Genomic DNA, 26,037 nt, shown 5'->3' on the forward strand with positions numbered 1-26,037 from the left:
TGATATATTTCCACATTGTGGCACATATTCTTTCACCGTTCTATGAATCCTCTCCCTCATGAGAAGCCAACCATGTTACCCATCAACAGAGCCTGGTACTTCTCAATCGCCTCTCCGAGCTTAATAAGTACGCCCGCGGATAACATCTTGACCTCGTTTTCTTCTCCTCCATCTTCACCTCGAATCTTATTAAACACCGTCGCAGCCCATTCCCGCGTCTCCATGACCTCCCGCCCCTGAGTCTCGCACAATCTGCGCATATCCCCATCATTAACCTCCAACAACGACGCCATTGCGACAAACCAACCCTTCAACGCACCGAGATCATCCTGTGTATGAATCCTAACAGCGAGAAGTAAATCCCACAGCTCCGTAGTGAGTTGCGGCAGCGAAAGCGTCGAAGGGCCTGCTGAGTGGATGATTATGCCCAGCGTCTGAAGGTACAACGCCAGCAGCGCGGGGTTGAGGATAGCGGGTCGGGATGATCGAAGGGCGACCTGGAAGTGGGCGGTAAGAGGGTAGAAGAAGGACTCTGCGATGAGAGCGGCGGTGGTATTGGGGATTGCACGGACTCGGGGCTTTGCTTTGGTCGTGGACTTGTAGCGGGCTGTGAAGGTTTGGAGCTTGAGGATGTCGGGTCCGGTCGTGGCGTCAGCTGCCTTGGCGGCCATGGGCTGCAAGAAAGAAGATGTGAGAGATTGCGTTATTGTATCTAGAGCGGTTGAAGGTAGTGCTTTTAGTTGAGATGGGGGGTTCGCATCGCCCTGCTTGGGTGAGTCGAGGTATAGCTGCTCAATTTTCTCTGGCAGTCGCTTGGAAGGGAACGATGCGTTGGCCTGGTATTCAGAGACATCAAACCCAGCGAGTTCTCTGGCTGATAACCCAATGGCAACGAGCACCTGCGTTCGCTGCGACAAGGAATAGTCGCCTTCGAAGAAGGTCCGGGAGAACCAGGGGGCCATGGATTTCGGCTGAGCGACGATCAAAGCCATCATACCCTGAAGTTTTAAATCCGAAAAGTCTTCTATATCGAACTTGTCTTGCAGTCCAACAAACAAGCCGGCGAGCTCATCCGCGTGTGAGCTCACTTCCATGCCAAAGTTTGCTTTCCTCCGAATCAAGAGCGGTGCACTCTGCAAAGCCAACTTTTGTTTGTCATAGGACTCTGTGTCGCGAAGATATAGGATCAGATCACGGATGTAGACGGGGGCCTTTGGTTTATTGCGTTGGACTAACGTGGCGTCGTCGTCGGAATCTTCTGGGTCAGAACCTTTGGCGTAAGGGACGAGATCTTCTTCATCGTCTGAGGAATCAATTTCTTCGATGATAGCTATGGGTTTGATGGTTGAGATGTTGGGCTCGGGTTTTGTTTTTGGCTTTGGTTTTGGCTTGTGCGTTCGTTTTTGAGGTGGTCGGGTCTCCTTCTTCACTGGTAGTCCTGTAAATTCTGTCTTGAGGATAGGTTCAATAGAGCCAACTTCATCGGAGATGGTGGTGAGAGATTTTATCCACTGAGCCTCTTCGCTCTCTGTCTCTTCCATATGAAAGTCAAGTTTCTGGCTCTTGTCGTCCATCAAGGTTGAGAGAGATTCTCCAACAACCAAACCCAAGAATCGAGCTCTTGCTTGAGTTGCTGCGATACGATTTGAGATTGCTGTCAAGTAGGAGCCAGACCTGACAATTATTCTCAGCTTGATGGGCGACAATCTGGAGATGTACCCTGCACTTAGCAGCAACACTTCTGTATGGACTGAAAGGTGTCAGCACGCTGCGCATTATGAAATGTTTAAAGGAGCCGTACCATTTTGTTGCAATATTGCTGCATGTTTGATGTATAATTGATCCCCAAACTGGGCCAAGCTCTTCTCAAACACAGTTGTAATACCATCTTTATTTTGGGCTACAACCGCGAGAATCGCTCTTCGAATGCCTACAGCGTCTCCTAGACCAGCACCAGAGGATGAAGCACACCAGGTAACGAGATGGTTATAGAGAGTATCATTGCCTTTTATGACTGCGTTAATAATACCAGCAACGGCGGAAATGAGCCCTCTTGAAGATGGATGGTCTAAATCGAGACTGTTTAATTGCTGAGCAAGGTGCTGTAAAAGGATGTTCATGGTCTTCCTGGCTCCATGTGGCTGAGCAAAGCAAACTTTGGCAAAGTCCTGGGGATTATTTCCCTTTTGAAGAAGCAGACCATCAATGACTGTCTTGACAAGGGTTTCTACGACATGTAAGTGGAGGGTTACGATGTTGATATCTGTGAAACGTACCAAGATAGCCTAGAGACATTCCTCGCTGAAAAATGTCTGAACAGAAATGCAATTCGTTTTCGCTTCTTATGAGCTTAGCCCAGGCTATGACATTATGACCAACCCATTGCGAAAACTTGGCTCCATCAGCCGGCCATGTTGTATTGGAGCGAACATTTTCTGATCCAGCAGCTTCAATTGCTTCTGCGGCGATAGATTGTATACGGCCGCCAGTAATTAAAGAGAGCAGTGCCTGAGATTGCACCTTTTTCAGTGTTTGAGCACCTAGCCTCTCCGTTGAAGCTGTCCACAAGGTTTGAATGGCATTCTCACCATCCAGCATTGTCGCCAACAAGTCGAGAAAAATGTTGATATGCAGCACCAGATCAGGTCGCTTTAATTCTTTGGATCCAGACTTTTGCTCTTGTATGAGCGCTTTGAGATGTGAAAGTACGGCATTGAGGCCGGTGACGCTTTGTAAACATGTCACAAACAAACGTAGGTCGTTACGACTGCCTTCAACGCCGTCATTTTCACCACCTTCTTGCAGCAAAGTCCAATAGTTGGAAGCGATATCTGTAACCAAGACGTGAATTATCGCTGCGCCTTTTGGACCTGGGACGTGGACATTGAAGCTATCCGTCTGTCCATCATCTTTGGTGAGGTATCTCAACACCTGGATAAGGGAATCGTAATCCGGCTGGTTTCGAAGAAGCTCCAAAGCACCATCCGGTGAGTCCACCTGAGAGATCTTGGGGATCTCGACCACCCTCTTAGTCGAACTGACTTCGGATAGGAGCGGCTGTGCATCTTTTCGGGGCTTGAGATATGTGGTGCTGACCGGGGTCAGTAGTTCGTCCATAGCCGCTACCTTGCGCTTCTGAAGAGGCTTCAGAGTAGCGGTAGAGGCAGTTGTAAGGCCATCAAGCTGATAAGATAGTTGATAATGCTGAGAGAAATTCCAAGTTCAAGTACTGGGTAGATGAAAGATGACCAGTTCTTTCATTAGTTGCTTGTGGTTGTTGAAGCTTAGAAAGACGCAGAGCTACTAAGCTGCGAATAAGTGAAGGCCAGACCCCACCTTCACCTGACCTCACCGATGCTCACCGACCTCCACCGAGCCCAAGGCAAGCTCCTCCCCACCTTGCCCAACAGCTGCACGGAGCTTCCTCCTCCTCCTCCATATTCAACACAGCACCTACGAATCCCACCATCTTTCTGCCTTTTCATATTGGTATTACAAACTCCAGTTCGACCATCATTTACGGCGAGATGAGTGTCGAGACCCAGAGAGCAGCGGATGTCGCTGCCGACAGCGAAACGGCACGATGGTCAGTGCCTGAAATGGTGATGCGATTGCCCGAGCGTGTATTGACGGAGATGTAGGAAGTACCTCGAGCAAATCAGGCGCACGCCAGGCCCGTTTACAAACCCAGAGGCTGTGGAAGACGAGTTTCTGGCCCAATTCGAGCGGTTCAAGATTCTGTACGTAGCACAAGAGGCGAAGCAGAAGCAGAGGCGAGAGTTTGACTAACCAGACACAGGGTGATGTTTGTCATACCTTGCACCGATATTTCCTACTCGAGGCTGAGACTAATGGCGGCGGCAGTGGCGCAGGTGGTTTGGGATGCGAAATTCTTAAGAATCTAGCCATGTCCAAGTTCAAGGATATCCATGTAATCGATATGGGTGAGGAGCATCAAGTATACATGAAGAGGTCAGCCGTTTGAACTAACGCAGTGCACGGGTAAGATACCATCGACATCTCCAATTTGAACCGACAATTCCTCTTTCGCAAATCAGACGTTGGGAAATTCAAGGCCGAAGTCGCAGCCAAGTTCGTCGAGCAAAGAGTCAAGGGTGTCAAAATCACAGCTCACAATAAACGGATCCAAGATTTCGACGATGAATTCTACAAGCAGTTCCAGCTCGTCATTTGCGGCTTGGACAGCATCGAAGCTCGACGGTGGATCAACGCCATGCTAGTATCCATCGCAGAGGAGTCTGAAGATCCCGATGGAGTCAAGCCACTGATTGACGGCGGTACCGAGGGCTTCAAGGGCCAGGCCAGAGTCATCTTTCCCTCGTTTACTTCATGCATAGAATGTCAGCTAGACATGCACGCCCCCAGAGCTGCTGTCCCACTCTGCACGATTGCGTCTATCCCGAGGCAGCCGGAGCACTGCGTCGAGTGGGCTCATGTCATTGCCTGGGAACAAGAGAAGCCATTTCCAAAGCTCGACAAGGACGATCCCGAGCATGTCACATGGATCTACCAAAAGGCTCTCAAGCGCGCAGAGGAGTTTAACATTCCAGGAATCACATATTCACTCACACAAGGAACGATCAAAAACATCATTCCGGCCATTGCCTCAACAAATGCCATCATCGCGGCCGCGTGCTGTAACGAGGCATTCAAGATTGCTACGACCACAGCGACGTGCCTGGGCTTTGAGAACAACTATATGATGTACTCTGGTAACGACAGCATCTACACGTATACGTTCAAGCACGAGAAGAAGGAAGACTGCCCAGTTTGCGGACGAGAAGCGCGGCCCTTGGATGTTGATCCCAACATGACACTCCAGGACCTTTTGGACTCGTTTGCCGTTCGTCCCGAAGCTCAGCTGAAGAAGCCGTCCATACGAGCGGAGGGCAAGACTCTTTACATGCAGGTTCCGCAAAGCCTGGAAGAGCAAACGAGGCCAAACCTGAACAAGTCGCTCATAGACCTGGGGCTAGAGAATGGCCAAGAGGTTGTGGTGACCGACCCTGCATTCCCCCTCGAATTCAACTTTTTCTTTAGGTTCAAAGCAGAGAGTTCCTAGCGGGGCATTCATCGGTTCTTGTCTATTATATTTTTCTTTTTCATCTGTGATGACACTTTGGGTGTTTTACGGGAGGTTTTCTTTTCATTTTGGGCATTTTCCTGGCGTTGGAGACACTATCGGCGGGACGCACTTCTATATAGTCCTCTTTCTTTCTGGAGGTCATATCAGCACATCTTTGTACATGTCCACAGACTTGAAGAAAACAAGAACAAGAGAGGATCTCAGATATTTTGATTTCTTTTCTTTTTATTTATTCATATCCATGGGATAAATGAGACACACAGAGAAGACGAAAAAATGCATGCGTCGAAACTTATGTACAACGCAGTTAACCATGCCCCCCGTTTATGTACAAAAAACGCCTTCAACCAAAACAAAGACCAATTATTGAACCATGTTGATGACCTGCTGCTCCAACTTTTTGCACTTTAGCTTTAGATGCTTGACCGCCTCGAGGAACAGCTCGTCGCTGTCCCACTGCCCCGTGCTCTCGATGGAGAAGATGAAGTGGTCTCTCCTCCGGCCGAGCTTGACCTTGCCCTCGAACTCTGGGTGCCGCAGAGCCTCTCTGCTGACGGTGTCCTTCATGGAATCCTTGACCACGGCCTTATACTCGCCGGCGTGGCCCTCGTAGCCGCTGCCGGACTTGCTGGCCTCTTCCCGCGTGACCTTTTCGAGGCCGATGACGCCCTGGGGGAAGCAGCGCTGGAACTTTTCGGCGTCGGCGCCGATGATGGGCTTGGTGATGTGGATGAGGGGCAGCAGGCGGTACGAGGCGGTGGCGACGGGGGAGAATTTGGAGTGGTCGGCGCCGATGCCCTTGTGCATGTGCATGGCCAGGTTGATGGTCTGCTTCGGCCGCAGCTTGGCGATGAGGATGTCCGGGTTGACGGGGACGATTGCGTTGTCGCCGCTAAAGTACTCGACCTGCCTTCCCGTGGGCACGAAGACGATATCCTTCGCGTAGACGTGGGCGTGGTTGTACGCCTTTAGCGGGTCGTTTTCGTTTGGTGCGGCGTCCTCGTTGACGGTGCAAGTGACGTTGAGCTCGAGGCGCACCGTGTTCCAGTCGAAGCTGTTGGCATAAGGGTCCTCGCCGGCCTCGGGCTTCTTGTACCACTTGAGGAAGTTGTGGATGCCGTCGCGCCCTCCGTTGAAGGGAATCAGCCCCAGCCTGTGGGCAAGCACCTCGTCCTGGATCACGGAGGTGTTGTTCTCGATGTAGACGTCCTCGATGGCGAGCGTCGGGATCTCGGCGATGAGGATGCGGCGGAAGGCGTTGGCCAGCGAGGCGTCGATGCCGATGAGGGAGAAGGACGCATCGTTGAGCTCGTTGCGGTGGAACTGGACGGAGAAGGCGGATCGGAAGCGCTCAATGGAAAAGGCGTGGTCTTCGCCGGGGAAGTGGCCGGGGAAATCTGTCGAGGCAACGTTGGAGACTGTCTCTTTGTTGATGCCAACCGTCTATGAAAAAAGATGTCTATGTCAGCACTTCATGGGAAAACAAAATCCGGGAGAAAAAAAACTTCAGTGTGAGGCTGGTAGAAAAGGAATTGGTTCTCTTACGTTTCGGCGCAGTAGCTCCTCCGCACTGGGAGCCATTGTGTTTGTGCTAGAATGTGAAGATTGGAGAAGCAGAAAAGGATTGACTCGGCTCGACTGGATGGTGATCTGGGGAAATTTTTTGGATGCGATAACGATTTGACGATAGCTAGAATTTAGCCCCTCCAAGGTGAGAGTCGGTGAAAGACGGCACTCACCGAAAATAGGCGGGTCTTAGGGGTCCGCCACTAAACTGGTTTAGGATTTGGCGACACTTGGTTGTAAGTACTCTGTCAAGGTCTGTTCATGACCTATAACAGACAAGAGATGGCAAGACTAATTGCATGAAGAGATGTAATAAATCATGTTGATTATTGGCAGTGTAACTTTTTTTTATTATTCTGACAACATCTCGCAGCCATTCTGAGCTCGCCGTATAAACACCCCTGTGTGGCTCTTATTCGCTACAGCTGCTTATATACCGCCTGACGGCCAACCAACATGCATACGTCTCAGCAGGATTCAGCGAATTACCAGATGCAGGCACATACATATGCAGGTGGTGCCGCTTCTGCCATTGTTGTTGTTACTTCATCTTCGCGTCTTACTTTACTCGGGTAGCTCATATCTCTCTCCCCATTAAAGAAACCAGTATAATAAAAAACAACACCATGGATCCCCCTCCATCCTCTCAATATCAACTTCATGATGATTCTCAAGACGAATCCCAAGACGAGCCTCAAATTGCTCCCCCTCCATCCTCCCAATCCCACTTTGACAAATTCCAAAACTTCACGCCTAGCCACGACGCGCCCTTCGACAAGGAATTCGCCCGCCTCGCCTTATCCCAGCAATGGATCCCCGGCTCCCAGCAATACACAAAGCAGCGCACAATCGCCATGCGCGAAGAGCTCAAAACGCACTACTTCTCCGCTCAATCCCAAAACCCCAACAGCAGCACCCAGGAAGAAGAAGCAGAGCTCACGGAGGAAGAAATCCTGCAGGGCTACCAAGATCTATGCGTCGAGGTCGGCATCCCGCCGTGTGACACTACTGCTGAGTGCAAGGAGAATCTTAAGAAGAAGCTGGTTAATATTGTGGATTTGATTGATGCGAGGCGCACGGGGAAAAAGGTGAGGGTGTGGCGCGACTTTCAGGCGTTTCGGAAGTATACATTGCAAAAGGAACATAGAATCAGCGTCGACGAGGCGAAAAAGGATGGTGGGTATCTTTCGTCTTTGCTGCAGCATTTGCGACATCCGCGGGACCAAAGAAGATCCAAATTGAAGAAGGCGCGGGTATGAGTCGGAGAGGGTGAGATATGTGAAGAAATACAGTGTATTAGTTAATTCAATAATGCCTCCAAGGCTGTTCAATTGAGATGCTGTCTTAGACGCATCGCTGCTACTATAATGAGACCAAGAAATCTTACTAGTAATGAATGATGAATTCATTGACCAACTCTCTTGCTTGACCAACAGTAATCAATCCCAGCATCTTAACACAATATCAGGGGGGAAAAAAATGTGCAGAATTCATAACCCATATCGAGTCGCTTTAGTTGTGTCAAAGCTGAGCTTTCATAACATGCTATCTACCCTATTGACCCATTGCAGTAACCTAAATTTTCATCCTACAAATCAAGCAGCCCTGCTATATCTCGCAAAGCTGCCATGTCCTTCCGTTCCAGTGTTTTTTTATCTTTGTTTTCCCGCTTGTTTCCATTTACTCAATATCTTCCATGTTCCACACGCTAACGCCCTTCTTCTGTACGTTGTCCTTCAATCTTCCAAGAATTGCCTGTCGCTTGGCCTTCTTGTCCATTAAATCTCCCTTTTCATCCCTGCTATAGCCGCTGGCCTTCTTTCGTGGCGTCGACGTCTTCACCGGAGTTCCAAGAGACATGACGCTGCTGGATAAGCTCTGGCGCATGCTACGGGCCGGTGTCGCGTCCGGAGAGAGCAAGATGCTCCTCCTTGACTGTGGTGTCCGGAAAGAAGGAGATTCCTCTCTGCTGGGGGTCTCCAGCCGCATCCTCCGCAGCTGCGTTTCCAACACATCAATGTCTCCACTACGCTTCTCCACCATGCTGGTCATTTTCGTGATGGTCTTCATCACGGCCTCCACGGTAGGAACGTTTGTGGTTCCCCTTCCGGACGCACTGGAAAGCGATGCAATGCGAGTCTTGAGAAGAGTCAGTGCTTCTTCCGCTTCGGCAAGCAGCTTTGAGAAGTTTGTATATTCCCTCCTCAGCTCGTTCTGCTGCGTTTGCTGTTCAGCACTAAGAGGGAGAGACCGCGCAGCCTCTGCCTGGTTGGGATCCACTCTTGCCATGATGACCCTTTTCAGATCCTCCTGCTTGGCTCGTAGCCGATGCATGTCCTTGGCCAGCTCCTGGCAGGCCTCGAGCTGCTCGGTTAGATCCTGCACTCGACCATCCTCCAAGTCACCAGAAAGTTCAACTTCGAGAATCTCTCCCAAGTCGCCAATCTCGCATAGAACCCAATCGTCTGGATGATCGAGATCGTCAGGGCTCCGGCCGTCAGGAACACCGCCGTCCGTATGACCCTTTATGAAGGCCATCACGGAGCGAGCGTTGAGTCCAAGAGTGTCAATCATTGAGTTGATGTCCCTATAAACAGCTTCAACTTGAGCAGGAATGCTCTCTTGGGCCGGCGGTGCAACGTTGGAGTGAGCAATAAATTCATCCAGCTCCAGAGTGCCCTCAATTTCAGAGGCGAGGACCCTTTGCACCTCCTCATCCTCTTCATCGATCAACACCCGGCTTTCTTCGGCTTGCTGTCGTTCTCTCAGTTTTCTAGACTGAGCTATGAATGCGTCATCAGCAGCTGTTTTGTCTTTACCAGCAGTAGCTGATGCAACGAGCTGCGACTTTTTGGGAGCCGAGAACTGAGGAGCTACGCCTGGTGCACTGGCGGATCTAGTGATATCCGGTATGAGAGCACGATTTGGCGCTCCACCTCGCACGGGGCTGGGCGATCGAGGAATCGCGTCTGGCTGGGCGATCGTGGGTGTGCTTCGGCCGACCTCTCCAAAAAGCTGTTGTGAGCGACCCCGATCAGCTCTGGGGGGTTCTGCAAAGCCGTTGAAAGGGCCCTTTGGCGTACCCAATCCCATGGCTGTGGGACTAAGATCTCTAGCCACATCCACACCGCTGCCCTCGGAAGCTTCCTCGTCCAAATCACTCTCTGCCTCTCCATCAGAGGGGAGCGCCGGAGCAGAAGTTACGCTCGGTCGAGTCTTGGGCGCAGAAGTAGGAAGCCCGAATGCGGCTGGTGGAGCGGCATTGCTGGGTTTGGAAAAGAAGTTTGACTTGACTGGATCGGGAGGTAGAGGAGCATCCTCAACGACCGTTGGCGGCTCATCAGAAGGCTTCGAAACTTTGATAAAGCTAGATGATTTTGATGCGCCTGTATCCTTGGCAGCCGCATTCTTATCGGTCCCACTCAGGCCTGTAGCAAAAGGATTGCTCGGTTTAGAGGTAGCGGTACTACCGAATGAGCTAGATGTGGTAGACGTTACAGACGAGTCAGATGACTCGCCAATGAGATATGACGACTTGCTGGTTGTATCGGGAGGAAGAGGTGTGGCAAAGGGATTGGCAACCTTGGGTGTGGGCGTCTTGGACTCGTCTTCGGCTGGTTTAGTAGCGGAGCCAAAAAGTCCAGAGGATGTAACGGGTGGTTTCGAAGCGCTTCCAAATGTTGACCCAGACCCAAATAAACCAGAGCCACCTGCAGGCTTGGCAGCGGCTCCTCCTGTACCAAATAATCCGGTACCAGTACTTTGAGGAGTGGCTGTCTTGCCGCCAAAAAGTGAAGTCGTGCTAGTGGTTGAGGCAGCAGGGGTTGTTGAAGAAGGGGCACCAAAGCTTGACGTTCCTTGTGATGCTAACGGAGTTGCAGATCCAGTTCCGGTTTGTGGAGATGCCTCACCGGTATCCATATCTTCATCCTTGGCAGATACTGCAGAGTCAGGAGCCTTAGTTGCAGCGTCGTTGAGAGCAGATCCAAAAGTAGATCCAAACATTGACGACCCAGAAGCTGCCGGTGCTTTGTCATTGCCTCCTTGGGACGGATCGGGCTTGAAAGAACTTTCCAACTTGAAAGGAGTAGAGCCAAAAACGCTACCAGACGGCTTCTCTTGGCTGCCAAAGACACTGCCAGCGGGCTTTGACGGAAAGGCTGTGTCTGTTGAGGTGGATCCAAAAGCACTCCCAGCTCCAGCCAGAGTGCCGCCACTACCAAAGACACTACCCCCAGTATTGCTGCTATTGTTGCCGGCAAGGGAAGCAAAGCCACCCTGAGAAGAAAACGAAGCGAATCCTCCAGAAGAACTAGGTGTGGAGGCTTGAGCTGTGCTTGCAGGTGTGCTCCCAAACGGGCTTTGAGCGCTCTTGTTTGCGAAACTAGCAAAGCCCGACTGGCCAAATGCTGGAGCGGCCGCTGCTGCTGCTCCCGTTCCTGCACCAGCAGACGCCCAGGGAGAGGCTCGCATCCCAAGTTGCGAGGATTGGCCGAATCCTACGGCGCTCGGCTTCCCAAACGTAGCGGCTGGTGCTGCTGACCCAAAAGCGCTCGATCCAAAGGCCCCCCCTGTGCTGGCCGCAGCAGTTCCCGAAGCTGATGCCGTACCCCAAGGTGACGCCTTTTGGCCAAGCTGCGCCGAAGACCCAAAAGCAGGAGCAGCTGCGCTTGATGAAGAAAAGGGGGATGGCCCTGCGTTACTGGAAAAGGGTGATGCCGAAGACGCGGCAGGTGCTGGCACAGATCCCGCATCTCCCTGGATTGCCGTCAGCCCTGGATAGGGCACGGCTCTCTTAATTGAGTCGGTATATATGATCCACCATGAGCAGAGCACACCTTCATGGGTGAGAATCCAGAATCCTGGCAAGGGAGTAGGCGATTCTTCGAGTTCTTCGTCTGATGGGATAGGCTTGTAAATTTTATCCTTGCTGGACAGATCAAGAGCAACTCCAATGGGTGTAGAATCGTCCGCGGAGTCAGTCATCGGAAGTGTTGGTCGTTTAGAGTCATCAAGCAACTCGGTAGTAGTGAAGACATTTGTGATGGACTCGGCAGGTAAATCGGTTGTCAGCGCACTTTTAGACCGGGTCAGTAGGCCAACATCAGTCGATGCAGTGGACGAGACGATAAGGAGATCCTGCAGATCAGGGGGGAAGTCTCGCAATCGTAGTATAGAATGGTGGGGGACCTTGTCTGATCCAAAAGGCTGAACAGGGTCCGTGAGTTTTTGGTATGTGAATGATGAAGGCGGTTGGCGCGTAATGATGTGATAAATGGAAGAAGGAGGCGAGTCACTAGTTGAGTGGATGGAGAGCCAGAGGTTGTTCTCAAGCCATGTAAGTGATGATACTATTCAAAACATGGTTAGCATATGCCTTTTCTCTATTGGGGGACGGTAGTTTTTACCATGGCAGTTGGCCACATTGGGAGGGTTGGGGATGTCAGCTTTTCCCTCTCCCTCAGGCGTCATTTGGTGAATGGTGCCATCCGCTAATCCAGCACAAAGCTGCTTGCCCTTTGAACTCCAACTAATACAGCTGACTTGGTTCTTGAGTGCATTGCTTATTTTTCTTTCTTGGAGATTTGCCATGTGGAGGTTGCCGTTGTTTGTGACAATGGCACAAAGCTCTGGAATTGTTGGGTTTGGTGCCAACGACCTAAGGGCTTCCCCATTGGTAGAGAGCTCAAACGCGGAATTTGAAGACCCCTGGAGAAGACTTTGTACTTGATAAACAGCAAGGCCACCACCGGATTCTGCAGAGAGCACCAGGTAATTCTCGTCGGCGGTAAAGACGAGTTGCGAAACCCGCATGGGCATAGGGATCTTGAGCTGGGGTTCAAAGCCGCGAATGTCGGAATCGCCATCTTTAGGATTCTCGAAAGCTTTTCGAATCGATTCGGTCGTGGCGATGATCAGCTGATCAGGACCAGCGGCAGCAACGAGACCTCTCTTTGAGGCAACGCTGAGCAGCGAGGATGTAGCAGTCGGTAGTGTCTCCCAAGCAGATGTGAGGCGAACCTTGGCATCACCAGCGATGGATAGGAAACCGAGGGCCTGTGAAGCACTGGGTTAGTGATGGACTCGCGGCCTGTGTTGAGTTTGTACAAAACACAAAACAAAAAGTGAAGCAAGAAGAAAAAGCTGCTGCCTACCTCTGTCTGGATGGTCTCCAGATCAGGCCCTGCATTTACACCTCCCGCGCCTCCGCCCATGGCGTTGGCCGAAGCGTTGAAGCCAAAAGACATGGCGACTGAAGAGAGCAACCCGGATGGTCTCCGAATCTCGTCAACTATCCAGCTTCCGGAACATGGGTCTGCGGCGCGATTCACAGGTCCGTCGCTGGAGCTCCCACCGGCGGGATTCGGGGCCCAATTCGGAGGCAGAGACTGCGAGAATGGCGAGGGCCGGGTCGGGGGCCGAAGAGGCGACAAAACGCGTCGATTGCTCTGCTGCGGCGGATGATGCAAAAGTAGCGATTGGAAGTGCAGAGGGAACTGCGCCTGTACTATATTCTACCGGGCGGTCTGTCGCGACCCTTGCATGCACAATTCACTTTTTTGGGAGCTCTTGAGCGCAATCACGTGGGTTCATGACAGCTCCAGCCAATGGCGCATGCAGTTGCGCTCCGTCTTCCCACCTGGCGGCAGCGGGCCAATCAGAGCCTGCTGTTTTGCCTAGGGGGACGATTTATAGAGGGGAAACAGCAGGTTGGAGCTTGTGCGAAGTACCGAGCCCGCTGTATTTGGGTGCTGCGATACCTGGCAGACGTGCCACCAGTGCCTAAAGGCAGAAGGCAGCTTTTAGCCTCGTCATCAGCTACCACTCACTTGCTGAGTATAGCCAAACATCAACCTCCAGCACAGCCAAACCCTCCATCCTCCATTGAATAGCAAGCAACGGCCCCCCTTGACGATCCTCCACAGCGAATGCAGACACCGCACAGCTGCTAGATTTGAAGCACCATACAGAGGGGCTTCTCCGGTACACGCGAGATATAGACGAAGACGGCACGACCCGTTTGGTAGGGCATCGCAGCAGCAGAAGATGCCGGGCTTCGACTTCTCCAACTACAACCGCAATGCGGCCCTGCACGCCAGGGGAGTGCCTCTGCCCAGGGCGACGAGCACAGGAACAACCATTGTCGGATGTATCTTTGACGGCGGTGTTGTGGTGAGTTGGGAATAAATCTGCGTTTCCCTGCCCTCTTCATCAAATCACCCCTCCCCCTCTCTCCCTGCCTATGCACAATGGCGATAACTTCTAACCCGCCTGCCGCCAGATTGCTGCCGATACGCGAGCCACCTCGGGCCCCATCGTCGCCGACAAGAACTGCGAAAAGCTTCACTACATCTCCCCCCAGATCTGGTGTGCCGGCGCCGGCACCGCCGCCGACACCGAGTTCACCACCGCCCTCATCTCCTCCCAGCTCGAGCTGCACTCGCTCTCCACCGGCCGCAAGCCCCGCGTCGTCACCTGCATGACCCTCCTCAAGCAGCACCTGTTCCGCCACCAGGGCCACATCGGCGCCTACCTCGTCGTCGCCGGCTGCGACCCCACGGGCACCCACCTCTTCACCGTCCACGCCCACGGCAGCACCGACAAGCTCCCCTACGTCACCATGGGGTCGGGAAGTCTCGCGGCCATGAGCGTCTTTGAGACTCAGTGGAAGCCTGACTTGACAAGGGACGACGCCGTCAAGCTGTGCAGCGACGCCATTCTCGCTGGTGTCTGGAACGATCTGGGCTCTGGTTCAAACGTCGATGTTGCCGTCATTACCAAGGAGAAGACGACCCTGCTGCGAAACTACATTAAGCCCAACGAGAAGAGCGCCAAGCTGCAGAGCTACCGCTTCCCCAAGGGCACCACGGCCGTTTTGAACGAAAAGATTATTACTAAGAGCGAGATCGGACGATACGCCACCGTGGTCGATTTACCAGTTGAGGGAGAGAGCATGGATGTTGATACCTAATCGGGGGGACACAAGAAAGCGTGCAGTGGATGCGAATTGCAATGTCATGGTTCTTTTGTAACCAATAAAATAGTAAACATACTAGAAATCAGACAAAGGGAAAATTCCAAACTACCACATGATACAGTGACGACAAATATAGACTAATAGGGCGCTGCTGATGTTGGAATTATTGGATTATAACTTTGTTATCGCCTTATTTGCCCCCTAGATACGAGAGACGTTCCCACAACGTCCTTGTTTTTGGATATATTGAACAGCCCAACGCCCGGCCAGAAAAGAAGAAAAAAAAAATCAACCAGCCGCACTCTATACGGACTCGGTATTGGAGAAGGAACAAAGGAAATGTAGTTATATGTACGCCACAGCCACCAAAACAAGCCCCTCCCTACAAGTTAACAAGAAATGAACTCCAAAGTGTCAAAGGGAAAAGAAACAACAAGAGAGAAGAGAAGTAAATTGGAGTCGTGTACTCCAAAGAAAGGGGGGGATCAACGAGCTTGTCGTAAAGCTCGAATATGCTATTCAAAGCACATGAAATGTAACGTAGCAAAAGAGCCCGCCTCTACTGATATGCCGAGAATGGAATGGAAAAGAAAAGTTGAAGAGGGAGGAGAGAGAAGAGAAAAGGGAAAACAAAGGCCGATAAGAAGAGATTCCCAGTATTCCATGCGAGACAACCCCGATATTTGATGCGAGAACAGCCGAAAACCCCCAAAAACTCCGGTATAGATGGGTAAAGACGAAGAGAGATTTTCATCATCATTATAGTTGCCCCCCTCACTTCTTGCCAAACATTGCGCGGGAGCGGGATTTGCTGCGGGCTCGAGACTTTTTGTCCTCTGCCGAGGGTTTAGGAGGAGCATCCTCGTCATCCATGTATTTTGACTTGTGAATCCTGAAAGGTATCCAAATTAGCTTACGTCTACGGAAGGGGCATGGAAAGTGAATAGACATACCAGCTGTTGCCCACCATGCTCATGCCTTTGGCTTCAGCCATACGGTAGAACTTGGCACTCTTTTTCAGATTCTTCTTGCAGCCAATCCCTTGCGCGTAGCAGAAACCAGCTTCCGCTAGAGCATCAACATCGCCCCATGCTATTCAAAAAAATGTTAGCAAGACCTAATCACACGAGATTCTTCAGGTTCAAACCTACTGCCAGCGATTTCAAAGCAGCGCAGCGCAAGGGCTTTGTCTTGCTCGATACCCCATCCATTCATATGGCTAACGCCCAGTTCATAAATGCTCAGAGCAAACTGGGCCTTGTGGGTCTTGTTTTCGGCAATATTAATGCGCTTCCCTTCCTTGGCATTCCCTTCATCCTCTGCAACTTCACCACTTGCCATGTCGGCTGCTTTTCGTAGCCACTGCACTCCTTCTTTCTGATTGGGCTTCATACCCCAGCCATGGCGACAGGCAAGAGCATACAGAAGCATGGCTGTTGGGTGGTTTAGTCGGGCGGCGTGCCGGAGGTGATAGGTCGACTCGTTCAGCGAGCCGTTCTCGTGGCATTCTATTCCCTTGGCAAGGTGTTCTTCAGCTGTCATTTCAGCAGCTGTAGGTGTAGTGGTGCTCGTAGTAGACCGGACAGACATGGTAGGGCGTATTGTCTGAGCCGAGTCGCTTGTACCGACTGAGGCTGGTGTTCTGCCTCGAGGCGCCTCTCCGGTATGCAACGTTCGTGATCTACCCCTGGAGCTGTCTTCTGCATGCCGCCTGGATTCAGTTGAAGGTCTGCTGGGGTTCGGTGAGGCGCGTCCATAAGGTGCAAACTGAGAACTCTCCATGCTGAGTTTGCCCGCATCACTCCGCTGCCTTGACATTGCGCTGGAAATACTGGCGGCATCGTCAGGGATAGCGCGAGCTGATGAGCTAGAAGGTCGAGTAGGGGGGGAGGGGGGTGCACCCGCTTGGGGTGGGAGGTCGGACGATTCTGAACGCTGAATTGACTTTCCTCGAGGCAGAACAAATTTGGAATAGGTATATGACCCGCCGGCCTTGTCGTCTGATGGCTGCTCTGCGAAAGCTTCGCTGTGCATACTTATGGGAGTATGAGCCGACTCATCGGCCAGGATAAAAGACGGCTGGCTGTCTGATGAAGCCTGTCGAATGGGATGGTCCAGGTTTGGCGTTCCAGCTCTACTCATGGGCCGAGAAAAGTTGAAGGCGGGTCGAGGGAGAGCGGAGGATTCAGAGGCAACGGATGGGGATCGTTGAAAGGGGGGTAGGACAGAGGACGCCATGTGAGGTGGGAGGGCTGCGCTGCCAGAAGAGAGTTTTCTGGAAGGAAGAGACTGAACGGAGCTAGACATGTTGCCGAATGTTTCCTCATCTGGGGGTACAGGGGAGGACAAGGCGCTCGGCGATCGTCCAGGGAGGAGGCTTCTGGGTGGCGCCAATCCAACCTCGTCAAAGGAGCTCTGTTTGGTCCTTCGAGGGGACATGTTTGACAGAGAAGGAAAGGAGTTTAATTGAGGATGAGACGGAGTGGGGGATTTTGTTGATTGGCGGTCCAGTTGAGAGAGGGTATCACTCTGGAGTGGTGATGGAGAACGGTCCTGGCGGGCCCCGAAGAAGTTGGTATTGTCGTTTTGATGTCCCAGCTGCCGACCCCGAGCATACTCCGGTATGTCTGGTACGTCTGGCATGTCCTCCGGCAGAGGAGGCACGCCTTCATCGGGGGTGGGCGGGATTCGACTCATCCGTGGGTGCATGGACCTCGGCCGCTGGACCTCGTCTGAGAAGGCGTCCTCCATCTCGGTGCGTAGCCCCAAACCGCCAAAGCCAGGGGTAAGTGGAGGGGCGGGAGATTCATCGCGTTCGGATCCCGAGTCCTGGGACATGGATCGAAAGTACTCTGATCGACCTTGGATGATTAGAGGGCTCTCCGCCGTGAGAGGTGGTAGTCGGCTGACGCGATTTCCATCTTTGTTGGTCGTCTCTTGTAGCTGTCGAGCTAGCAGTCGGCTTTGCAGAGCAAAGGCATCCAGGGGAGAAAGCTCGGGGGGTGCTTCTCCAGCAACATGAAGCCGTGGTGATCGAAGAGGCCGAGAAGAAGAAGAGACAGCAGAGTTGGCGGAGTGGGATCGCAAGTCCAACAAGGACGGGCGATTGGTGAGGGAGTCGTCTTTCATGTTGTTTGAAGCCCAAATCCAGCCGGGTGGTGGTGAACGATGGCAGCCAAGGCGCAAGCGCTGGGTGCTAAACAGGGTAAATAAATAATACAAGCAGGCTCCAAAACGGTATCATCAAAGGCCGGGTGGGACGCGCAGGATGCCAAAATAGCAGGGCTAGCGAGAGAGCAACCGGGACGATTAGCTGGCTGGTTGGGCGCGAGAGAGTCGAGAAGTCGTCGTCGTCGTTGCTATTGCGGTTGTGATCGCTGCGTAATGAATGCGCTGGCGCAGCTGTGGTGGCAGGCCCAGGTGCAGATGGAGGTGCAGGTTGTCGTGGCAGTGCGGCGATGATGTTCGGATGACCAGAGACAGGAGCGAAGGGTATCCAAGGTGGAGGCGTCTGTCGGCGTCGGGCAACGGGTGGCACGATGGATCCGAGATAAGTAAGGAACAGGAACAGGGACAAAAGAGAGGAACACGAAGAGAAGGCGCCAAGGACGGACTGGGGTGAGTTGAAAGGGCGAATCGAAGACGGGGCGAGAAGCAGATGCGCGATATCAAAGGCCGCCGCAAGTGGGCAGCGAGGCGTTGAGAAGTCGAGCGGCAAAAGTGAGGGTGCAAAAGTAGAGATACGGAGCACAGAGATACGGAGCCACGGAAGTACCTGGGTGTTGTTGCACTGGACAACGTGCGTCTGCCGGTCACACGAGGGGCTGCAAAAGTCGCGGGGGAGAAGAGAAGAAGAAAAAGGAACAAGAGAACGGAGAAGAGAAGAGCGGGTAGAGAGAAGTGAAGTCAAATGAAGAGAAGAGAGAAGAGAAGAGGAGCGGCAATGGCCTCGCGACAGACGAATGGCTCAAAACGCAACAAGGTGGAAGCAGAAGTAAGAAGCAGAAAGCAAGAAGCAAGAAGCAGAATGAGAAGAAGCACGGCAATGAGGCCTGCACAGAAACCCGTTGGCGGCAAGTTCAGCGCTTCTCTTCTGCTTTGCCTGTCTGATCTGATCTGATGGGACGGAGAAAGGAGGAGGAATACAATACAAAGATGGTGGATGGATACGAGGCACCGCAGCAAAAGGAGGTTAGGAGGCCAGTGGCGCCCCGTAGCTGCGGCTGGCGGCCGGGTACTCTGTACTTGGGCGCGTGGCCAGATGGCAGTGGGCAGGCCAGGTACTGGGCACGGCGGGAGCAGAGGGCTCGACCTAACCCAAGGTGGTGGCTTGTCCTTTAGACTTCAAGGTACAAAAGGCTAATCTCATCTAATAACATCAATGATCCATCAAGTTCGAGCACGTACTGTACAGTGCAGTACGAGTTGCATGCAAGCCCCGGCGGGAATGCCTGTTTCTACCATGTACTTAAATGCACGGTATATTACGAGTAGTATTCTAGTATTTATTTTCCGGTCGAAGTGCAAGGACATTTGCTTACACGCCGTACAGTACGAATGAGGGTCATACAATGAAAGATCCATGTAAAAAGGTATAGGTAGACGATAGTGTCTATGCAATACGATCTCGAAAAGATCCATTTAGTATAGAAGCAGCAACCCATCATCAATACGAAGCACGGCTTCAGAGAACAGCAGAGTACGAAGAAAAAACACACAGAATTCGTCCGAGAATCTCCAAGACATGGATGCCACTGCGGAACCACCCTGGCTCGTGTGGCTTAAAGGTAGGTTTAGTAGCACCAAGGTAATCTCGGGCAATCTCCCCAGCACGTCGTGGCCCCTTCAGCGCATCAAAGTCCTCACATGGCCTGCAAGTCATCAGACTCCATGTCTTGTCTTGTCTTGCCTTGTATTGCCTCGCTACAGACGGCTCATCGATGTCATTTCGCTCGTACGAGCACTCACTCGTCATCAATGCCCTTGGTGCTGCTCAGTAAGATGTTACTGCTTGCTATAGGTACATGTATCTACCTTGTTGTTAGCACCAGATTGCACACCAATAATGCTGCTCGTACACCTGAGATGTCATCAACCACGGTACATGCTTTGGTTGAAGCCAATGGATGGAATCTCATCAACCTCAATTCATTCGAGCTGCAGCGCACATGCATGCGCCCGTGCCCATGCTACCCTCCCGCCTACGACCATGTACCTATACGCAAAAACACCGTCCGATCCAGCCAGACCACGCGTACTACTACTACAAAGCCAAAAGAGCACTGTGTACAGGTACTTTGAGGTTCAACAAGGCCACTTGGAGCGAGTTCAGGGACCCTTGCCATATCATTGGGCGCACTGGCGACAGCCATCGTCTGGGGTGCATTGGGCTCAACAAATTGAGAAGAGCGACGGGTCCTTTTTTTTTCTGGGGCACTGGGCCAGTTAAGGTCAAGTACCCGGTACTTTGGACGGAGCCCTTCATTATTTTCAAACAGTGGCTAGAGAGGCTAAACCGGCCAATCCTTATTTCCTGCGTGCGAACAAAGATGGTGATTTGCTAATGGATTTACCGTATATACACCACTTGTTTTTCACTTTTTTACTACTTTGTTTTTACGAGCATTATTGCGGAGCATTGTATCTATCTTTACATCCATCTGGTCAATAGTATACCATATGATTCATTTTGACATCAATAGTATTCTATTACTAGCAGCAATAGTAGCTGATAGACTGCACGATTACGCAAGTTACTCAGCTGCGCCGTCTTCGTGGCAAAAGAATGTGTATGCTGCATGAGCATCTCGCGTGTAATCGAGCTATAAATACACAATTCTACGGTCCCATGCTCCACACTATCGGTTTTCTATACTCGTCTGTCCATAATTACGCCTGGCAAGCGAGTCAGTCCATATGCCAGCAAGGGGTGCAAAGAGAAAAAGAAAAAGAAAAAGAGTCTATTGAGCAGATTGCATCAGACGCCGCTTAAGCTTGGCCCATGTTGCTATAATTGAAATTGGACAGCCTACCACTAACGATGTCATGCAGCTTCGTTTTCTCCTCCACCCATGTGCGAGTACGTGTATTACTCGTACCTACTCGAACGCTACACATGCACACTTGCTACTCTAGCACCGACACTATATTAATATCGTTTCCGTAAGTCGAGGCTCGGTCGCACAGTGATGGGGGATGTGATGTCGGCAGTGCATGCACGATGAGGTCAATTCTGCTACCTGACGCAAGGGGGTTCCATCTCTTCATCTCCTTCAATTCCAGCGAAAGCCCCAAACAAAGGCATCATGTGCAATGCCAAGTTTGGTCGCCCAATCAACCAAAGCTGCGGGCCTAAAAATGAACAAAAGAAGACGGATGAAAAAAGACCGAGAAAACAAAACAAAAACAGGTGGGGTTTTTCCTGCATGCATTGGGGCACATGAGCATGTACAGTAGAGACAGAGACAGATGAGCAGGCTTGGACTTAGACTCCGCCACGGCAACGAGTGAAACAGCGGTGGTGCAAATGCCAAAACACAGGGCGCCGCATATGATTTGATTCTGAGACGACGCCGGGCAGAAGGTGATGCCAATGCAATGCCTTGCTTAGCGCTATGGAGCAGGCTGCTAATAACAGCTCCAGCTCGTAAAAATCCTCCGCAGCCTTTGTCAATCAATGAGCATTTACTGCAATCGTGCTGTAGCAGTAAGCTGGTCTGGTCAATGTTGATGGTCACGAGGCCACAGCCGGGTCCCGAGAGTTTTGCTGGCGCTATTATTACTCCCGTCGTCTTTCTGCTAGATTGGCGGAAGAGCCCGCCCTGGATCTATTTATATCAATATTCCATAAGCTAACACTCCGTACCTTAGTAGTGCCTGGATTTACGGAGCACAGTCGGGGCTATTTGCCGTCTATCGATAATGCTCTGCGTCGCAGCCAACTTCATGTTACTCTGTTTGTATTTATCTTCGTATAGACCAGGTCCGCATTTCGCATCATTGACTGAACAATGTCTCTCATTCGTGCTCAAAGCTGTAGCAATCTATACAAAGCACTATGTACTAGGAATATCAACGCATCAAAACATTCAACCAAGTCGATGGTGGAGCCGTAAACACAGTTACAGTTGAAAGTGCTCATCACTGCCCTCAAGTCCAAGACCCATCTCCCTATATACTGACAATGAACTTGACTCTTTTCAAAAAAGAAAGGAGAGGAAAGAATACATGTATATATGCCAGCCAAAACGCCCTGGTTCATACGCCTCAAAAGTCCATGCAAAGCATTCTACAGAGGGACGTTTTTTCATTTGACCATACTCCTACTTGACCATACTCCTACTTACTTTTTATAGATCCTTGGCCCGGAGCTTCTTCAGCCTGGACGCACCCTCGAACAATCCACGATCAACAGCAGCGGCAACAGTCAAGGTACCTCCGACAATCGCGCAGAGTCCAGACAGGAAGCCGAGGAACGTCTTGGCCCGCTCCTCGCGGTTGATAACCTTCATGGGAGAAATATCCTGGACACACATAATTAGCTTGCCATCTCTCACCAATTGTCTATGCCCGGTAAACACTTACGTAGGAGAAAAAGACACCGGGGATACCATTCCTTGCGTGCAGTCTTTCGGGGTGGCCTTCCTGCGCGTCGTCGCCGCCCATAAGACTTCGCTTGTGGCTAGTGACGGAATACTGGTGTGTTTCGATACTGCCGTCAGCGTAGCCAGGAGTTCGCTTCTCCCAGCCCAGGGGAAGATACGACGTAGGAACGATCTTGACAAAGTACATGTAGTTAAAGTTGGGGTCGTTTGTACTCTGGCGGGTTGCATCTAGAGGATTGAGGTGGTGGTTGGACCAAGTGTTCTTTCCGCTCATTCTCTCAACGACAGCGGCCGGAAGCTGGGGTCCAAATCGGAGAGAGTGAATGATGTGGGTGAAGTCGTGCGACTTGCCCTCAGGGAGGTCCCAGTAGTTCTTCAGATCGTGAACGTGCATGTTGCCATTGCTAAAGCTTCGGCCAGGAGCAAGGTGGAAGTTTCCAACAACCTTGTTGACCTGCAGCAAACCCTCAATGCGGCAGCCCTCTTCCCTCTGCTGGTCCAATCGCTCTGCGTAGTGCTCTCTCTCGCACTGCTCCACGCCCTCACCCCTTCCAAAGGCCCACGAGGCTTGCGCATACGCTTCTCGAACCTCGTCACAGGTGTTGCAGCAGCCAGGCTTCTGGGCGGTGGCGGGGGCATTCGCTCCGTAGCAGCCACCACAGTAGTTGGGATCCAAGTGTTCAGCCTTTTCATGCAGCTGAGCAGCGTTGCTCTCAATCTCGGCGCCGCCTTCAGCAGAGGGTTTCAGGCGGAACTTTGTGATTCCGTGGGCGACGCCGTGCTGCTGCTCGCCAGAGACATCCATGACATCCAGCGTCAGCAATTCGCATGGCATGTTGGGGAAGGTCATGTTGAGATGGATGTCCATTCGCTCGCCTTGATGATATCGCATTAGCCAAACCATGCATGTATGTAGGGCACAGGTCGGAGGCGACAATGACAATGACAAGACATACCTCTGCCTTTATCCACGACCAGCTCCGGGTGCACCACGATGCGCCGATAGTCGCTCCATTCTCCCCACGAGAGAAACACGACGACTAGCAGCGACACAATTGTGACGATTCCTCCGCTTGTCGTTCGGATCCGCGCCTCGTCCACCGTCTTGGTAAAGGCATCGAGCCTTGTGAATCGCGACTTGGGAGCCATGGATGGTCAAGTTTGGCCAACGAGATGCAGCAGCACTACTCGTATTCCGTCAAAGCGCAGTCTCTTCAGCAGAGCTCGCAGAAACACAAGGCAAAACAGCACAAATCAATTCTCTCTCGTCAATTGCATCGATGGCCAGCAACCAGAACCATGGACGAGGATGGCGCAAGAGCGGCTGACAAGAGCAAGAGCTGGAGGTTCCAGGTCAAATGTCTTGAGGCCACCTGTCGCAACACCTGAAGCTGACTACTGATTGTTCAGGGCAATCCTAGCACCAGCTAAACCCCGGGCTACAGGCGCCTAGACTCGCCGCAAGGCCCTGAACTAATGCGGGCTGTAGCGGCTGGTGGGGGCCGGCCGGCGAATCCTCGGCTGCTGGTTCCGTTGCCTATTCGGGTGCAGCGAATGGCCCGTATCAAACGGCTTAGGCTTTCTAGCAGAGCAAAACGCGAAGCTCTCCCAGCTGTCACAATCTGATCTCATCAATTTTATCTCGTCCGCCAGCCACAGATACCCATTCGCACCTCGTTCGATCTTGTCGCCCATCCGCATTTGTCAATTGATAGCTTCTGGGCGGTGAAATACGCATTATCAAAAGGAAGAAGAAGAAAGCAAAGCGCACCCGCTATTCTGAGCTGCACATCATCTCCAAGACGCTACAGACAAGCATCGTTCAAGCATTCCCCAAATTTTCAAGCCCCCCAAAATGTCGAGTAGGCCTCCTTCGAGGGTCGTGTTTGTGGGAAACATTCCATATGGTCAGTTGCAAATGGGTCAATGGGCTTGGCTGATGCGCCCATCCGGACGAAGCATGAGCATGTGACTGACAGCAAGATTCGATTCCAGGCCTCTCCGAGGAGCAGATCACAGACATCTTCAGTAGCGCCGGCAAGGTAGAGCGCTTCCGCCTCGTCTACGATTCGGAAACCGGACGGCCAAAGGGATTCGGCTTCGCAGACTATCCCGACACTGGTACGATATGATGTGATATCACTGGGCTCTCTCCGTAGCATGTTGGCTAACTATACTCTCTCGCAGACTCGGCTTCCTCAGCTGTCCGCAACCTTAACGAATATGAAATCATGGGTCGAAAACTCCGAGTCGATTTTTCCAACGAGCAGAAGAGCGGTGATGATGATGGCCAGGTATGTTGCGACGCTCTCCATAGAACCTAGCCTTGGCTGACCCCAACAGACGCCTGGACAGAACACCGGTGCCTCAAACGGAGGCGCTGCTTCAAACTATACCTCCCAGTCAACACCACTCCCTCCACTCCCAGCCGGAAAGGAGATACCTCCAGGATTGACCTGCACCGATGCCATTTCAAGAACTCTCAATACCTTACCGCCGCCACAACTGTTGGACATCTTAAGCCAGATGAAGACACTGGCTACAACAGAACCTCAACGAGCAACGGAACTGCTTCAACAGGCCCCTCAGCTGGCTTATGCTGTTTTCCAATCGCTCCTCCTGATGGGACTCGTGTCCCCCGAATCCATCCAGTCCGTCGTTGACCCGAACGCACCGCCTCCCCAGCTCCCAACTGCCAACTTCCCTCCAGCAGGATTCCCCGGTGCTCCTGTCGCAAATCACACGCCCCCCGTTACTGGGATGCCTTATGCGCCTCCTCCAGCGAATAACTCGGCTTATGCTCCTCCAGCAGCGGCACCTGCAGCAGCTCCTGCGGGTATGGCACAGGACCCTGATGCTCTGATGCGAGCAGTCATGGAACTCCCCCAGGCCCAGATTGACATGCTCCCAGAGGCAGATAGACAGCAGATTATGGCTCTTAGGGCTACGTTTGCGGGTCAACGGCGATAATTCTCATTCTGTTGAAGGTAGAGCGTTGCAGCCTTGATAAAGTCTCTATTTTGAGCATCACGGACAGCAGTTTTCACAGGCCGTAAACATGGCATGTACCTCAAACAGAATATTTGAGAGGAACTAGGCACATGCAACATATTGCACTTGAAAGCCACTGATGTATTACTCCCCTATTACTGAGCGACGATGCACGCTCTGGATGGAGATGTGCGGTACACTTCGTCGCTCTCCAGAGTGTCGACTATTTTAGCAAATTAAAGAAGAGAGCAGAAGGGGCACACGCAACCTATAGTGCCGGGTGTTCGCACTGTAGGCTTCACATAACTAGGAAGAAGCGATGGATGTATTTTTGAGTTAGGAAACTATGCAGCATGCTCTGCTGCAACTCTTGCCAGCAAATAAGTTGGCATGAATAGGGTCTGAGGGCACCAATGTATGGGTAGGTATTTTAGAACTAAGGGGATTATCGAGGAGGGCGCTCAATCATGTACCATGAATTGGATCAAAGAAACCAAATCCCGACTAAGCATTATGGGACAAATAATTATTGCTATAATAATCTTCGCTGATATCTTTGTGCTGTGAAGCTATGATGGGAGCAATACTCTTCTCGTGTGAAGTATCCCACGCATCTTGCTACCCTAGACAGTCCAGGTTTCAATCCAATTGAAGTGGTGTCTGTTGATTCTAGACCAATGAAAGATTCATTTTTGGCGTCAAGAAGGTGATTGAGAAGATATTGACAATAGATATGAAGATAAAATGAGTTTGGAGTGTTTAATGCATAATCTGTTGGATAATGTAGAATA

General features: G+C 51.7%; 9 protein-coding genes across 9 annotated transcripts; 4 read left to right on the forward strand and 5 right to left on the reverse strand.

Annotated features, from left to right (window-relative positions):
• Nucleotides 1–56: 56 nt before the first annotated feature.
• On the reverse strand, nt 57–3,117 carry T069G_06122 (telomere length regulation protein domain-containing protein; the record flags this gene model as incomplete). The annotated part of the gene is made up of 4 exons (XM_056173332.1): nt 57–674; nt 735–1,750; nt 1,802–2,227; nt 2,277–3,117. The coding sequence occupies 4 exons, from the start codon at nt 3,115–3,117 to the stop codon at nt 57–59; spliced, it is 2,901 nt and encodes a 966-aa protein (XP_056030190.1).
• A 410-nt stretch (nt 3,118–3,527) lies between these two features.
• T069G_06123 (thiF family domain-containing protein) lies at nt 3,528–5,083 on the forward strand (the record flags this gene model as incomplete). The annotated part of the gene is made up of 4 exons (XM_056173333.1): nt 3,528–3,586; nt 3,642–3,740; nt 3,865–3,944; nt 4,008–5,083. The coding sequence occupies 4 exons, from the start codon at nt 3,528–3,530 to the stop codon at nt 5,081–5,083; spliced, it is 1,314 nt and encodes a 437-aa protein (XP_056030191.1).
• A 387-nt stretch (nt 5,084–5,470) lies between these two features.
• On the reverse strand, nt 5,471–6,688 carry T069G_06124 (RNA polymerase rpb3/RpoA insert domain-containing protein; the record flags this gene model as incomplete). Its single annotated transcript, XM_056173334.1, has 2 exons — nt 5,471–6,550; nt 6,653–6,688. The coding sequence occupies 2 exons, from the start codon at nt 6,686–6,688 to the stop codon at nt 5,471–5,473; spliced, it is 1,116 nt and encodes a 371-aa protein (XP_056030192.1).
• A 611-nt stretch (nt 6,689–7,299) lies between these two features.
• Nucleotides 7,300–7,932, forward strand: T069G_06125 (uncharacterized protein; the record flags this gene model as incomplete). Its single annotated transcript, XM_056173335.1, has 1 exon — nt 7,300–7,932. One exon carries the CDS (start codon nt 7,300–7,302, stop codon nt 7,930–7,932), a length of 633 nt encoding a protein of 210 aa, XP_056030193.1.
• A 421-nt stretch (nt 7,933–8,353) lies between these two features.
• Nucleotides 8,354–12,921, reverse strand: T069G_06126 (nucleoporin or nuclear pore complex subunit; the record flags this gene model as incomplete). The annotated part of the gene is made up of 8 exons (XM_056173336.1): nt 8,354–10,383; nt 10,435–10,539; nt 10,585–10,716; nt 10,780–10,985; nt 11,031–11,112; nt 11,284–12,024; nt 12,082–12,730; nt 12,829–12,921. The coding sequence occupies 8 exons, from the start codon at nt 12,919–12,921 to the stop codon at nt 8,354–8,356; spliced, it is 4,038 nt and encodes a 1,345-aa protein (XP_056030194.1).
• A 799-nt stretch (nt 12,922–13,720) lies between these two features.
• On the forward strand, nt 13,721–14,645 carry T069G_06127 (proteasome subunit domain-containing protein; the record flags this gene model as incomplete). The annotated part of the gene is made up of 2 exons (XM_056173337.1): nt 13,721–13,846; nt 13,956–14,645. 2 exons carry the CDS (start codon nt 13,721–13,723, stop codon nt 14,643–14,645), a joined length of 816 nt encoding a protein of 271 aa, XP_056030195.1.
• Nucleotides 14,646–15,425: 780 nt separating this feature from the next.
• T069G_06128 (uncharacterized protein) lies at nt 15,426–17,780 on the reverse strand (the record flags this gene model as incomplete). Its single annotated transcript, XM_056173338.1, has 4 exons — nt 15,426–15,543; nt 15,605–15,743; nt 15,803–16,201; nt 16,277–17,780. 4 exons carry the CDS (start codon nt 17,778–17,780, stop codon nt 15,426–15,428), a joined length of 2,160 nt encoding a protein of 719 aa, XP_056030196.1.
• Nucleotides 17,781–22,000: 4,220 nt separating this feature from the next.
• T069G_06129 (endoplasmic reticulum vesicle transporter domain-containing protein) lies at nt 22,001–23,404 on the reverse strand (the record flags this gene model as incomplete). Its single annotated transcript, XM_056173339.1, has 3 exons — nt 22,001–22,174; nt 22,236–23,131; nt 23,212–23,404. 3 exons carry the CDS (start codon nt 23,402–23,404, stop codon nt 22,001–22,003), a joined length of 1,263 nt encoding a protein of 420 aa, XP_056030197.1.
• Nucleotides 23,405–24,110: 706 nt separating this feature from the next.
• T069G_06130 (hinge domain of cleavage stimulation factor subunit 2 domain-containing protein) lies at nt 24,111–25,225 on the forward strand (the record flags this gene model as incomplete). Its single annotated transcript, XM_056173340.1, has 5 exons — nt 24,111–24,162; nt 24,251–24,376; nt 24,443–24,549; nt 24,599–24,977; nt 25,038–25,225. 5 exons carry the CDS (start codon nt 24,111–24,113, stop codon nt 25,223–25,225), a joined length of 852 nt encoding a protein of 283 aa, XP_056030198.1.
• Between the last annotated feature and the right edge of the window lie 812 nt (nt 25,226–26,037).

Source organism: Trichoderma breve, chromosome 3, assembly GCF_028502605.1.
Source record: "Trichoderma breve strain T069 chromosome 3, whole genome shotgun sequence".
Taxonomy (NCBI): domain Eukaryota; kingdom Fungi; phylum Ascomycota; class Sordariomycetes; order Hypocreales; family Hypocreaceae; genus Trichoderma; species Trichoderma breve.